At 43.3% G+C, this 13,228-nt stretch overlaps 1 protein-coding gene across 8 annotated transcripts in view; it reads left to right on the top strand.

The window, feature by feature from the left end:
• Positions 1 to 13,228, top strand: part of ANKS1A (ankyrin repeat and sterile alpha motif domain containing 1A) — an 823,551-nt gene that overhangs the window by 754,716 nt on the left and 55,607 nt on the right. For all 8 annotated transcript variants that reach the window (XM_069238819.1, XM_069238817.1, XM_069238816.1 and 5 more), the window contains 2 exons: positions 546 to 632; positions 830 to 967. In XM_069238819.1, the coding sequence (XP_069094920.1) occupies positions 546 to 632; positions 830 to 967 (225 nt within the window). The remainder of the gene's footprint in view (positions 1 to 545; positions 633 to 829; positions 968 to 13,228) is intronic.

The raw sequence follows: 13,228 nt of genomic DNA, 5'->3' as shown, positions 1-13,228 counted from the left end.
CCTATGGTGGCTCGATCATGGAAAAATAGAACTAGGAGAACTGTTTCAATAGATAAAAAGACCTGATTAAAGAAGGCATGTTAGCAGTGGGTATCCAATTAAGAAAAGAGTAGTGAAATATTGCAGTATCAAGATAAAAACCATAGTCCATAACCATAACCAGGTCGAAATGGGAGAACCACAATCAAGAAAAAGATAAAAAGGGGTGTGTCATAAGGCACAAGTGTAGATGAAACAAAAGCATGTGGGAGCTTGACAAACATTTAAAAGAGCTATTAGGAAGGGGAAGTGGACAGTCATATGTTTGTATTCTGTTTCCAGAACTATTGTAATGAATATCACCATTTCTTTATTATGTGGAGATACCAGGTGTTTACGAATTCCTATAATATTCATTAATGTACCACTGATTTGCACCCTTGCACGAGGATTCATTTTACTCCCATGTTTGTTAAACCATTTATTGATCCACTTTATTTCCAATGTGGAATTTCCTTAGTAACTGCTACCCTTTAAACATTGTTTTTTGTGCTTTTGTTTGTCAGAAATCTACAGAACAGATGAAGAAGACTCCAACCATAATTTTATCCATCAGCTATAAAGGGGTGAAATTTATTGATGCCTCCAACAAGGTAGGGAGAAAACAATTTTGTGTTAGTATCGGCCTGCCAGCAAGCATGTGGGGGCGGGTTAGCTTGCAACTGTAGGAATAACCTCCTAACAACAAATGGGAGATTTTCAAATTCTGGGGTTGACACTGAAAGCTACGAAGCCATAGTTTGATATTCTGATCATGGAGTCATCCCTTCATTCTTTTTTATTTCGACAGAATGTCATTGCTGAGCATGAAATCAGAAACATTTCTTGTGCAGCCCAGGACCCAGAGGATTTGTGCACCTTTGCATATATCACAAAGGACCTGCAGACGAGCCATCACTACTGCCATGTTTTCAGCACTGTGGATGTGGTAGGTATTTTCCTAGAATGAAGGTTGGATGGTGAATGATGAGCTTCAAGGACAAAGGTAGTGGATCACCTTCTTGAGTTAGACCTTTTCTCATATCTTAAAGTATGTTAGGATAATTCTTCTTATTGGGTCATCTCCAGTCAGTCTGGGGATTGTTCAAAGATAATTATGACCCAAGAGAAAACAATGACTTGATGGTCTGAACCACTGTTTAAACAACATGCAATTAAAACACCAGTGTTCCTCATGAGAATGTCTCCTTTGCCCAAATACTCCACTGTTTGGATTGATGTCTGCCAATCTAAATATCTGCTGGTGCACTTATTTAGCGAATTTGGATGAATCACTAATTTTAATAATGAATTGACATATTTTATGTCTTCTTTCATACAGCATTTGTCTAACTTTACCATTGTATGCAACCTCACCATCTGGATTTGTAGGCCTTCCAAACCTTTCTGAGGCCTGATGTTGGATTCCCTCTTGGCATCCGTCCTTGAGCAATTTCACATACTTATATTGCTGGCTATATTTTAGATCCTCTTCTAAACCTTAAGTCTCCTAGTTCCCACTCCAATTCTGTTCATTTGGACAAAAAACGATTTTAGGATGGCTAATAGGCCACTGTCCCCCAGCACCCTCCATACCTTTGCCTAAAGTTCAACTTTTTCACATAGCATGATCCTCTGTCAAAAACTAGCAAAGGTATGCCTTTTGCCTCGTGATACATGATGAGTTTGCTTCCACCAACCCTTGTTGCAACGGGCTTGGACAAAAATCTGAGGGATATTATAACGACAGTGCTTTATCTGACTACAGATTTGCCTTTATTGTAAGTAGATTTCTTCTCAGAAAAGCAACTTTGGCCTATTGTACTTCTAAATTTTAATCTGAACCGTTCAAAACTTTATCCTGATTTACCACGGCTCTTAGCAATATTTCTCACCACCTCCTAAGTTCCTTCTGAATGAAAGCTGGGATTGATGTTAACGATTCTTTAAATAAAAAAACACAAAAACAATAAAAAAAAACTCACAGTAGACCTGAATGTCCTGAGCAATGTTGACATAATTTCTCTGCAACTTTTCTGACTGAATCATGGAAAAAGGTGGTCAGTCACTAACTTGCTTTTTTTAGTTGAGATTAAGAAATTGCTAACCTTTCCACCCATCTGCGATACATGTTTCCCGTACCTCTATGACTGACTGCTAAGACAAGATTGCCACAGTTCATCATTGGCCAAATCCAGACAGCCGTTGAACTTCTGACATCTTTGGGGTTTTCATCAACAAACTAAAGTCATCCCTGAGCCCCAGGCAGAGGGTTTCCTAGACACAATGGCATTAAAGACCTTTCACACCGCCACAGCAAGTCCGGGACTAATCCTGGGTCACAGGGAGTAGGACTTTGTAGCTTCTTGGACTCCTCGCTTCGTCCGTTCCCTCATCTTGAAATTCAGGTGGCATATGTTGGCCCTGAAATGAAAGCTCCGGTTTCAGTGGGCCCAGCATCATTGCTGCCTCTAAGCGTCCATTCCAGGTCTCAGAGAAGATGGCTCAGAATCTTCAGTGGTGCCAGACAAGTGCCTTTCTGACATGCGACAGGCCATTCTCCCTTCCTCACTCAAACTTCACTGTTGGGACAGATGCATCACTGCTGGTTTGGAGTGGGGTCACCTGGAGGCAGTGACAATCAAACACATCTGGTGTCCTCTGTGTGGGTGATCTCTCTGTCCCTGAAAGCCTTACTGCTATCTATTAAAGGAAGGCTTGTATAGACCCTTGCTGATAACACTACTGCCATGTGGTATTGCAATAAGCAAGAGGAGTGGGATCCTGGGTCCTCTGCCAGGAAGTCCTACTTCTCTGGAAATGGCTGGATCAGCGGAACACCGTCATAGTAGCCAGCCATCTAACATGATCTCTGAATGCCAGGGCAGGTGAGCTGAGCAGACATTGGTTGTCAGATCATGAGGTGTATCTCGATCAAGAGACAGCAAGGGACATATTAGTTTAGTGAAGAATGCCTTGATCAGATCTGTTCTCTACAGTCAAACGTGGAGTGTCAAAAGTACCGCACATTGGAGTTTCTTTCAAGAAAGTCAATGGAACACTCATTCCACTTGCAATGAGACATAGGTCTCATGTACACTTTGCCACCGCAACTTCTCCTGCCTTGAGGTCTGAGGAAGAGCATGAAAGCGTGGGCCTGAGCCATCTTTATCACCCTAAATTGGGGCAGGCAGTATGATACCCAGAGCTCCTGAGGATGAGCATTTGCCCTCAGTTCTGGCTATCACTTCAGGAAGGCTTTCCATATTAGCAACTGGCAGTGGAAATCCTGCCTCCGAGTCTCCACAACCTACATATCGATGCATGGTGATGGAGCTGCTACAGTTTTGAATGGGCGACAACCCCAATAAAGAATCGAAATTTTGTGGTTCGGACGCATAGCCAGCCAGTCTGAAAACGACCTTCATACCGCTGTTGCTTTATGTTGCCCAGACATTGCCACTCCTCTTCCCCTGCACACATTGTAACCTATACAAGAGAAATTTCTAAAATTTGTTTGGAAATACAAGAAACCCAGGTTTAAGCAAACACTGTTCGGCTCCATGGCAGAGGGTGACCTGGATTGCCCAGAGGTGAAGTTTTTTTTTTCAGGCAGCCCAAATTCACCCTGCTCTTGATTGGAAGTCCAATCCAGGCAAATGCCCACTGTGTCCTGGTGGAACAACACTACTCCAGGGTCACACTGACTCCCTGGTTGTGGTTTCCTCGCAGGGCACATACACAGACGTGTGCGTCATCTTGGAAAGCTACTCAAAGACAACAAACGTCTGTCCTTGTAGTTCCTTAAGGACTGCTTCAAACTTCTGAGATCCCCAAAAAAAAAATTGCCTGCAAAAAGTGCAATACTGTGCTTCAGGAGAGGGCGTTCGGGAGGAAGAGGCAGAGCCCTGAAAGAGTTGGAAGCCTTATTTGGGAATGAAGTGAGGCAAAAAGGGCATCACTTGGTTATACAGACCCTTAAATCAGAAAAAAAGACATAAGTACATTTTACAATGGGAAATAAGCATTAGGCTAGAAAAAATTCCTGCAGAACCTTGGGGCAAGGTTTGGCGGAGAGCTATGAAACCTTTTCTATGCACACAAAGCATCTCACAAGATGGCATGTTACCCTAGGTTGGCTCAAGGCGATATTCGGGAAGAGAGGCCTGACTTTTGCTGGAAGCATTGCAGGAAGATGGGCACTCTTGCATGTATGGTGGACATGCATACACATTCAACCCTTTTGTTATGAAGTACTATCACACATCAGGGCTCTCTCAGGAGTACAAAACACACAGGTCTGATTACCAACATTGAGTATACTAAAATAGTTTACAAGAAAATGTTCAAAACACTTAGGTTGTTGATGAATGAGTCGATCTTCATATTAGTTGCTTCTTACGTGCAACGTGACAGTGCTCATGCAGTGCATCAAGTGAAACAAGCATGTAGACAAGAACAGAATTGGACTTCACAAAGTCACTACACATATCCAGTTTGGTACTCTTGTCCAAAATACATTGAATCTTAGTTGACAAGGCCTATGGGAAATTACTGTTCGAGGCATATGTGGCTGTGGATACACATGCTTAGCATAATCCTGCTGTCTAGAGTTAGGCTTGGATGTGTGCAAAGTCTATCAAGAAAGTCTTTAGAGTCAAGGTACAGTGACTCCTCCTCTTGCTTGCAATGTGTATGGTCATCAACTCCATTGTTAGATTTTCTTCTGCTGTGTGGTGCGGACGTGTGCTCATCTGCTCCAGCTCGACACCATTGTTGCTTATTCGTTCTTAGGCTTTACTGTCGGTATTCTCAATCGCAGCCTTTTCTCTGTCGACTTTGTCAGGCGACTCATTTTGGCCACGGCACCTGTGGACGTTCGCCCTTCAAGGCGGCCTTCTCATCTTCGACATTCCCTCCACAACACATCCACCCAGTGATGTAAAGGATGCCTTTCTGCTTCTGTACTAACTGCTACACCAAGTGCCCACACAGAGATCTCCACTGGGTGTGTAACTTGTGCCTCTCCCCTGAACACAATGAGGCTTCCTGTGAGGCCTTCAAATCCTTTCAATCCAAGAAGATGCTGCATGATCGATCATCAAGCTTGATGCCTCAAAATTTCCCAGCACAGGGTCGAAGATAAACCGGACCTCTTTGGACCTGTGGACCTTCAAGAAAAGGCACAAGCCCAGATGTCTGCTCTAGGCAAAGACACCATCTTCCCTGACGATAGCCCCAGCTACGACATAGAGATGCAGGATCTCATACCAGGGCAAGCTGGGAGTACTGTGTCCCCTCCACCTCGACCCCTCACCCAAGCAGACCATGACAAAGTGTCCTCTACCTACCCTAGATCGGTCAAAATCCATTGTTGGGCCATCACTGCCTTCAGGCCATTCACGGCGCTGACTGGTTGCCTCAGACACGCCAAGTTCTGGCTTAGTGCATAAAAAACAGGGAGGCGGGAGACAACATGTAAACAGAATGAAGCCTCACTTTGAGAGGTCTGAAGTGAGTTACTCCTTATGGCAGGGGAGGGAGTGTAAGAGTATAGTGAACATCTCCCTGACTTCCTCTCTGCACAAAAACACAGTGCGTCAGTGGAGGGTGTCAACCTCTCTACCACCCTGACCCCATCACAGTTAGGTGACGATTACCAGTTGCTGGGACAGTTTGCCACAGTGGACTTACGCATCTGTGCGTCCATGATATTGACACAGAGTATAGTCCCCCTGTAAAGAACAAAATGTACAGGTTGTCGGACAGGGTGAGAGCCAGCATCAAGGAGGAAGTCTCTAAGATGATAGCATTAGAGGTGATTGAAGCCTCTAATAGTTCCTGGTCCAGCTCTGTGGTGTTGGTACCAAAGGCTGCCTCACCGGGTACCACACCAGAACTCCGGTTCTGCATGGACTACCAAGGACTCAACTTTGTCACCAGAAGTGATGTACACCTCATCCCTTGAGCTGATGAGCTCATTGACAGTCTGGGTGCTGCCAAATTCCTCAGTACCTTTGTTTTGACATCAGGATACTTGCAGATCGCCTAGGGCACCCAGCCAGAGACCTCTCTGTATCAATCACCTGGAGTTGCTAGGAGGACCTCAATGTGATATATTATTTCAAAACAGGCAGAATCATAATCACTCTTCTCATGTTCACTAATTTTGTGAATCCATACATAAGGTGACTTCACTGAATAGGACGAGAGTGATTATGATTCTGCTTGGTTTGAAATAATATATAACATTGATTGAGATTGTTTAGTCGCATTAACTATGATTTGTGTACAAATTATGTATTAAGTCAATTGCTTTTTTTCTGTTGACGAGGTGCAACGTCATATTGTGATTACGTATATTCGATATATGTTGACTAGATGCACCATATTGTGAATAATTATATTTGATTTGTGATGATGTTAGACATTGAATCAAGCACCTTCCAGTGCTCAGGGTACAATATAATGTTTGTTACAATAAGATGGACACATTGTTGTCTTTGGTAGATTATAAGATTATCACTGGGGACCATCTTATGTACAGGGTGCTACACTGTAACCAAGTGAAATACACAAACCGAAGAAATAGACCGCCTTATGATGATCGGCCATTTTAGGAGGGGCATAGTCCCCTGTCGCAGCAGTGTGGACATTGCGTATTGCCGCTTTTTCATTATCTAGTGGGCATTTTTTGCCACGCATCCCCCATTCCTAATTTGAGCTCCATAAAGAAGGCTGTTTTTGAGGTATGTTCTGTAACAGCTGAAGGTCTGAGGCTTTTTGGAGTCCTTTGCTCACATTACCCTTTCCCATTTATTGATTTTTTTTCCATTACGTTTTTTCTAGCATCGATGAGATTGAATACAGCATACACCTAAATTAAACTTGCAATTTATCAGACACAAGGTGAGTGTCTGTGTTTTCAAGTTTTCAGAAACCCACTTGAAAATTTATTATTTTCTGTTCATAAATTAGAGGCGAACTACCCAGCCATCTAGAGGAGACCCCATAAATTTAGAGGACAACACTTTAGACATCTTAGACTTTCGACTCCAGGTGAGTCACATTAATTCTGGACATTTGAATGAATTTCTCAATACACACAGTCTAAAACTCACATACCTTTCCCATCATACAGGTTGCTTTGTCTTCTGTCCTGATAAAGTCCCACTTAGGATGTTTTCTAAAAACCAACTCTAACTTTGAGGGTTGAAACTTCGAGCATTTAATTATATTGCCTGTACCCATCGAAATGTGCCCAGCAATAAGACATGAAAGCAATTTCCCATGGGGCTTGGCAACTAAGTTTCAAAGTATTTTGGACAGGAGTAACTGGATATATGTACTGACTTTGTGAAGTTCAGTATTGTTCTTGTCTACACTCTTGTTACACTTGATGCTCTGCATGAGCACTTTCTCGTTGCACTTACAAACCAACCCATATGAATATCAACTCATTTGTTAAAATATGTGTGTTTTGAAAATGTTCTTGTAAACAGTTTGTATATCCAATGTGTTGGTAATCAGACCCTTGTGTCTTTTGTCCTGTGTTGTTTTAGGCATTCAATGCTTTGATATATATGTGAATCTCACCGTGTATACGTAGTTACTAATCAACTGTCTAAGAGTATATCAGTCAGACTTCGACATTTTTTACATTAACTAATACCCAGGTTCTGAGGAATACTAGGTTTATCCCATAATTGCTTAATATCTCAAAGGTAGATATACCATTCCAGCCCTTAGTTCTACTGTTTATCCACACAGGAGAGAACAATACCTTGACTACTTCCTTGGGGATATATAGCACAAATGTGGAAACAGATAACAGCCCTCTCCTCCTCCCTGACAGTCTTTGCAATGCAAAAACTGTTGCCCATGACAGACTGTACAAACATAATTGAATTTGGCTTTCATTTGTCACTTATGAAAAGGACATGGGTCATTGGAGGAGACCCTGCAGTACTTTCAGACACTCTTTGTCACCTTCTGCTATGTGACTTCAGTTCACCATCACAATCCAAAGGCGACTCAACATGAACATTTGGCCAGTGGAAGTAATGTTGAATGTGGGTCTCCTACAGTAAGGACAATTTCACACTGCTCTGTGAGCTGTGATCACACACATGGAGACCTAATATCACTGTATTTCTCCACATAATTTGTATTATTACTTTTTCTGACTGTAAGTTTAAAAAACAAAACCTGGTATGCTGCTTCCATCGCCCTGTAGATTAAACCCATGACCGGGACATTAGAGTGTGCTGTTGGTTGGCCCCTCAAGGTCAATAGACAAGTCCAGGCCTCTGTCTCTGCGCACACACACACACAGTTTAGCATGACATTAGGGGCAACATAAAATCAGGATCCCAGATACATACACTCCAGGCAAAGGAGCCACACTTGTTTATCATCCAGGGGGCGTTCTTGTCCAAACACATCGCTAGCAATTTTAGGACTTCTGGCTAAATGGAAAATCCACAAACATCACATGCCTATTTCTTTAATAGATGAATATATCAAGCGTGTTCACTTCAAATAACTTCTGAGTGTGGTTGAGACTTTGAAATGTGTCCTCACAAACAAGAGTATGCATTCTTTTATACACTTTCTGTGACATGACCGTAACCCTAGGAATATCGACACACCCCAGTGAAGAGGAGTATGCTAATTTCAACCCCTGTCTGATGGCCGGTGTACACCAAGCCCAGCCTACTTTCTCCCACATGTATAGTTCATTATGGTTTCCATAAAGTTGCCCACGTAGGGCCTCATCTATGGATGCTGGTCATTTCAAATCGCTATTGGCCTGAACATGCAGCTCCCTGTAAAGGTTGTAGATTTCAGGAGGCAGTATGGAACCCTGGGAACTCCAATATGTGATAGGGTTCCTATGGTACCTGTAGGTGCCTATGTAAACAAAGAAGTGTTGGTTGGAAAGGTAGGAGGAGAACCAGTGAATCTCATTGCTGGTGAATCCCATTGGTGCCTCAAAGGTCTGTCTTAGGGTGAGATAGTTGACTGTGTTGAAGGCAGCTGTTAGGTCCAGCAATATCAGGAGACTAGTCATCTTCATCTGCGGTCAGTAAGGCATTGTCTATGGTGGTGGTCGCCATGATGCAGCCTAATCTGAAGCTAAACTGATAGTTATGCAGTAATTGATTAGCATCGCAGAGGCCCAGGTACTTTATTTATTCAGCCTGCTGAGTAAGTGCACTACTTTGCAGCACAGAACATCCGGTTTAGTGCCCACACCAGCCGTGCTCTCCTTCGTTCATCAAATATTGCCAGCACAACTTAGGGGATGGAGAGAAGGCAACCTATTACTCGTCCCTGGATGCTACGCCCCACTGGTCTCCCCACTCTTGTCTACAGGCCACTTGCCTGCAAACTGCAACTTTGCCTGGTGCTTATCTGCCTTACCAGTAGCAGATAGCACCCTATCAGTTGTGGCCACAATGGCGCATTAACACTTGATCCGCGTAGAGATACCTCTGGTGCAAGGGGGTGAATTCCCTTTCAGTGCCTGGTGTCCATCTTTCCGTCTGAAGTCCCTCACCCAGCAGAGAAAGATGTTGTCAGGTTAAACAGAAATCTTGGGTCATCCACTCATATGCCTGTCTTAGCTGCTCAATGCCAAAACTGAGTTCTACACTGGTCCTCCATATCATTTTCCTTGGTTTTTACAGTTTGGTAATATTGCTTCTGCCTGGTGAGATCCTATCTCTTGGGGTACTGGTTACCTGTCTCCTCACAGCTCCTATTGAAATGTTTTAAGGTCCTCTGCACGTGCAGACCTGTTAATTTCCTGAAACTGCTGTCAGTTTTGCAGGAGGTTCATGGCCCCACACCTGGGACCTGACTGCCACCAGAAACCAAGCAGTCCACCCAGGATTCAGGCCCCCGAGCCTCTGGAGCAAAGAAGCTCCCTGGAACCTGGGCCTCGTGTCTCACCTGGCATCTCTCCCTCTTTGCCTGAATAAAATACCCATCACATTCCGCTGTGGGGACACATCCGCCTCTAGAGCCCTAGTAAGAAGACTGTGATACCTCACTCATGCAGAAATGACTCCACAATCTCCTCTGCTTTAATGGTAGTACCAAGCCTTCACTGCGGCAGCGAGGATACAATATCTGCTCCAGGCTCCTGCAGTGCCATGACGGGTATGAAAGAGTAGTCCTGCTGCCCACAGGATGCTAAAGAGATGGTAGCCAGCGATGATGTAGTGCTGCTCCTCAGTATGGTGCAGAATGGTGGATTTGTCCCCGCCTGCGCTGAAGATCCTTATACAAAGGCTGCAAACTGGGTGCCTACTTTACACAGTTTTTGCTGCCAATGTAAAGGATTGGTGTTACCTCATTCTTATTCAGTGGTACTCAATTTCTTGACTTCATAAGTGTAAGTCAGTTAGTCAGGCTGCAACCTCCATAGTGCAACTTAGATAAGGGTTGTGGAAAAACAGAACCAAGGTTATTCCATGGACCAGCAGCCTTCATTAATGGTAGACTCATGCTCCAGCCATGAAATGATCTCACAGTAAAGTAGTTCTGTTTTTCCCCAGAACAGAGCTGATAAGGAGGGTTGGATCCATTGACTTGAGATATGAAAGTGTGTGAATGTGATAAGCTGCTGACATATGTATAGAGGTGTATCTATTTGTTCATTATTGATACTGGTCAGTTATATTATTGCAGAAGATACATACTAAAATGTGTACCTCTTTCATTTGTTTAAGTTTAGATGATTTCCCTAAAGAATTACATCTACTCAGAAAGCATCAAGAATATTTATTTCTGAACCTTAATAAGTAAAGGTATATGTCTTCTACAAGTATGCCACGTCATCTTCTCTAAACATTAGAAGAATCACCCTTTTTTCCTAAATTAACACCTTTTTATATCTTGTTCAAGTTGTTGACCCATAGAGGCAAAGTTTCAGAATGCCTTTCTTTAGGATATTATGATGCTTACAAATTGAATCTCAATGTCAACAGAACCTGCAAAGAAATTCACTGTAAGCTCTTGCAAGCAGAAATGAAATGTATGTAAACTGGACAAGTTGCTTCTGATGCCCATAAACGTTCAGCCCCTCTTGAAGCCACTAAGATGAATGGAGAGTAGCTGAAATCTTACCCATGTGCCAAGAAACCATTGGGGTACTTAGACCCGCTCTCAGTTTCTGCTAATACTCCTTTAGCTATGCCGCAATATCCATTTGAAATAGATTCTTTTATCTCCATAATGATCACCTTTGATGTGTAGCAGAGTCTTACTGTCAACCATACTTCTCTGTATGATCTTTCATATCGAGAAACAAGTAAATGTTGAAGCTGCTAAATTCTGATGATGCCAGTACCTCCTCCTATGAGCTTCCAGGTGACGCATCTTTTCTGGTTAATATTTCTGTTTCATTTGTACCTGAACAAACATTTGCATTATTTAAAACTTTAAAACCTGTGATGAAACCTAAATCTACTTGTCTTCTATGACATCCTTAATTGCAGTGCTGTTTATTTTCTGCACTGCTACTAACAAAGCATGTAATGTGAAGCAGATTTTCTGCCTCATGGTACATGATTACAGATCTCGCTGAAGGTACTAATGTTTCTTGGGCACTGGTGGTTTGTGTGTCTGCTTATCTTCCAATAGCATTATCTTCTGTGCCTTTAAAAACAATCTTACTATAATTGAAAACAATGGTGTATGTGCACTCACAAATTGTTGTTCAAAATAACATGAGCTCTACATCAATATTAGGTCATGCAATCCTGTTGTCTTCCAGATTAAAAAATATGGCCAGTCCAAAATACCCAGTGTGTGTTGCAAGGTGCATAGCTAGTAAGAATAAAGCCCAACAAGGCAACAGATGCAGTTCCACTACTAAACGAACCATCCTGTGTCTGAATTGCTCTAACTGTAGTGGTGTCATTATGGGTAATGCTACAAGTCACCCCAAGTAGCCAAAAGTTCATCAATAAAAGCATATAGAGCTGTGTACAGCATACTCAATAATGTAGCTCCAAACAAATACATCATTGGCTGCTGAGGAAGCTTGGTCTTCAGCCCTGAGCCATCCTCTTTTCCCCGGTGGTCTCTTACCTTAACATTTGGGGTCAGTTTAAAGGTGTGCTGTGTGGGTTCTACAGTCTTCTGATTCACCACCTCTACTCCCAGCTGTTTTGGCTAGCCTCAGGATGACTTGGCAGACTCTCTTGGAATATGATGAGGAGGACTGGGTAGAGCTCCTGGAAGCCACCGGGGGGAGTCCGGGAAACAAGGATGACACTGCTTCAGGTTGCAGGGTTGCTACCTCCCTCCGCCTGATGGCAGTGGGATCATGTGCCCTGTAATATAGTTAATATATTGCTGGACTGCCCTGCATTCATCCCTTCTGGACAGCAGTGGGGTCAACGCTCCAGGAATCCATGGATTTGTCCTTGCCTTTTCCAGACTCCCTAATTCTCATCCATGATTTATTGGGCCTTTCTGAGCTGACCCACCATGCCAGTCATCTGCTCATCACTGCCTTTCTAGCTGCCAAGATCAGTATTCTAAGGCATTGGCATTCTCCACAACGGCTGTCGCATGAGGAATGGCTCGTGGAAATGTACAAGACCGCGTCCTATGAAAAGGTAATTCACAATTTAATGGACAAAGCAGATATTTTCCTTCTCACGTGGTCTCCCTTTCTGCAGGTTGCCCCCTCTCTTTAATTCACAGTGACTGTCTCGTCATTATCACTTCACCCCACCTCCCCAGCATTACTATGACTGGGCTTCACCTGAAGGATCTATCAACCTGCCCTCTCTCCCCGGCTTCATAGTTTGATCTTCCCTCCAGTCATTTTTCCTTTAATTTTTTGTCTCTCCATCTGCTTCAGCAATCCCACGTATATTGGCTTTCCCATCTGCCCTTATGAGTCCCCTGTGCCCTGGGTGAGGTCAAGATAGGCTTTCAGTTCCTACTTTTGGACATTTGTGCATTGCCTATTTGCTAGGTATCATGCATTGAGGCGACAGTGGGCAACAACACTCTCTTTGGCGCCTAAATTGAACTGTGACTATAGAGTGAGCCAAATACTGCGTGTTGCTGTCAAGCCCAGGAAATAAGTGGCGGGGAGCAACAAAAGCTGGATATGAGACCTAGTTTTGTGGGTAGGTGTGTATTCTATAGTCAGTGGGTGCCTGGTACACCACGTATTGCATAG

Source organism: Pleurodeles waltl, chromosome 6 (assembly GCF_031143425.1).
Source record: "Pleurodeles waltl isolate 20211129_DDA chromosome 6, aPleWal1.hap1.20221129, whole genome shotgun sequence".
NCBI lineage: Eukaryota > Metazoa > Chordata > Amphibia > Caudata > Salamandridae > Pleurodeles > Pleurodeles waltl.
Note: the sequence above shows the minus strand (reverse complement) of the source record. Positions and strands in the feature narration are given on the sequence as shown.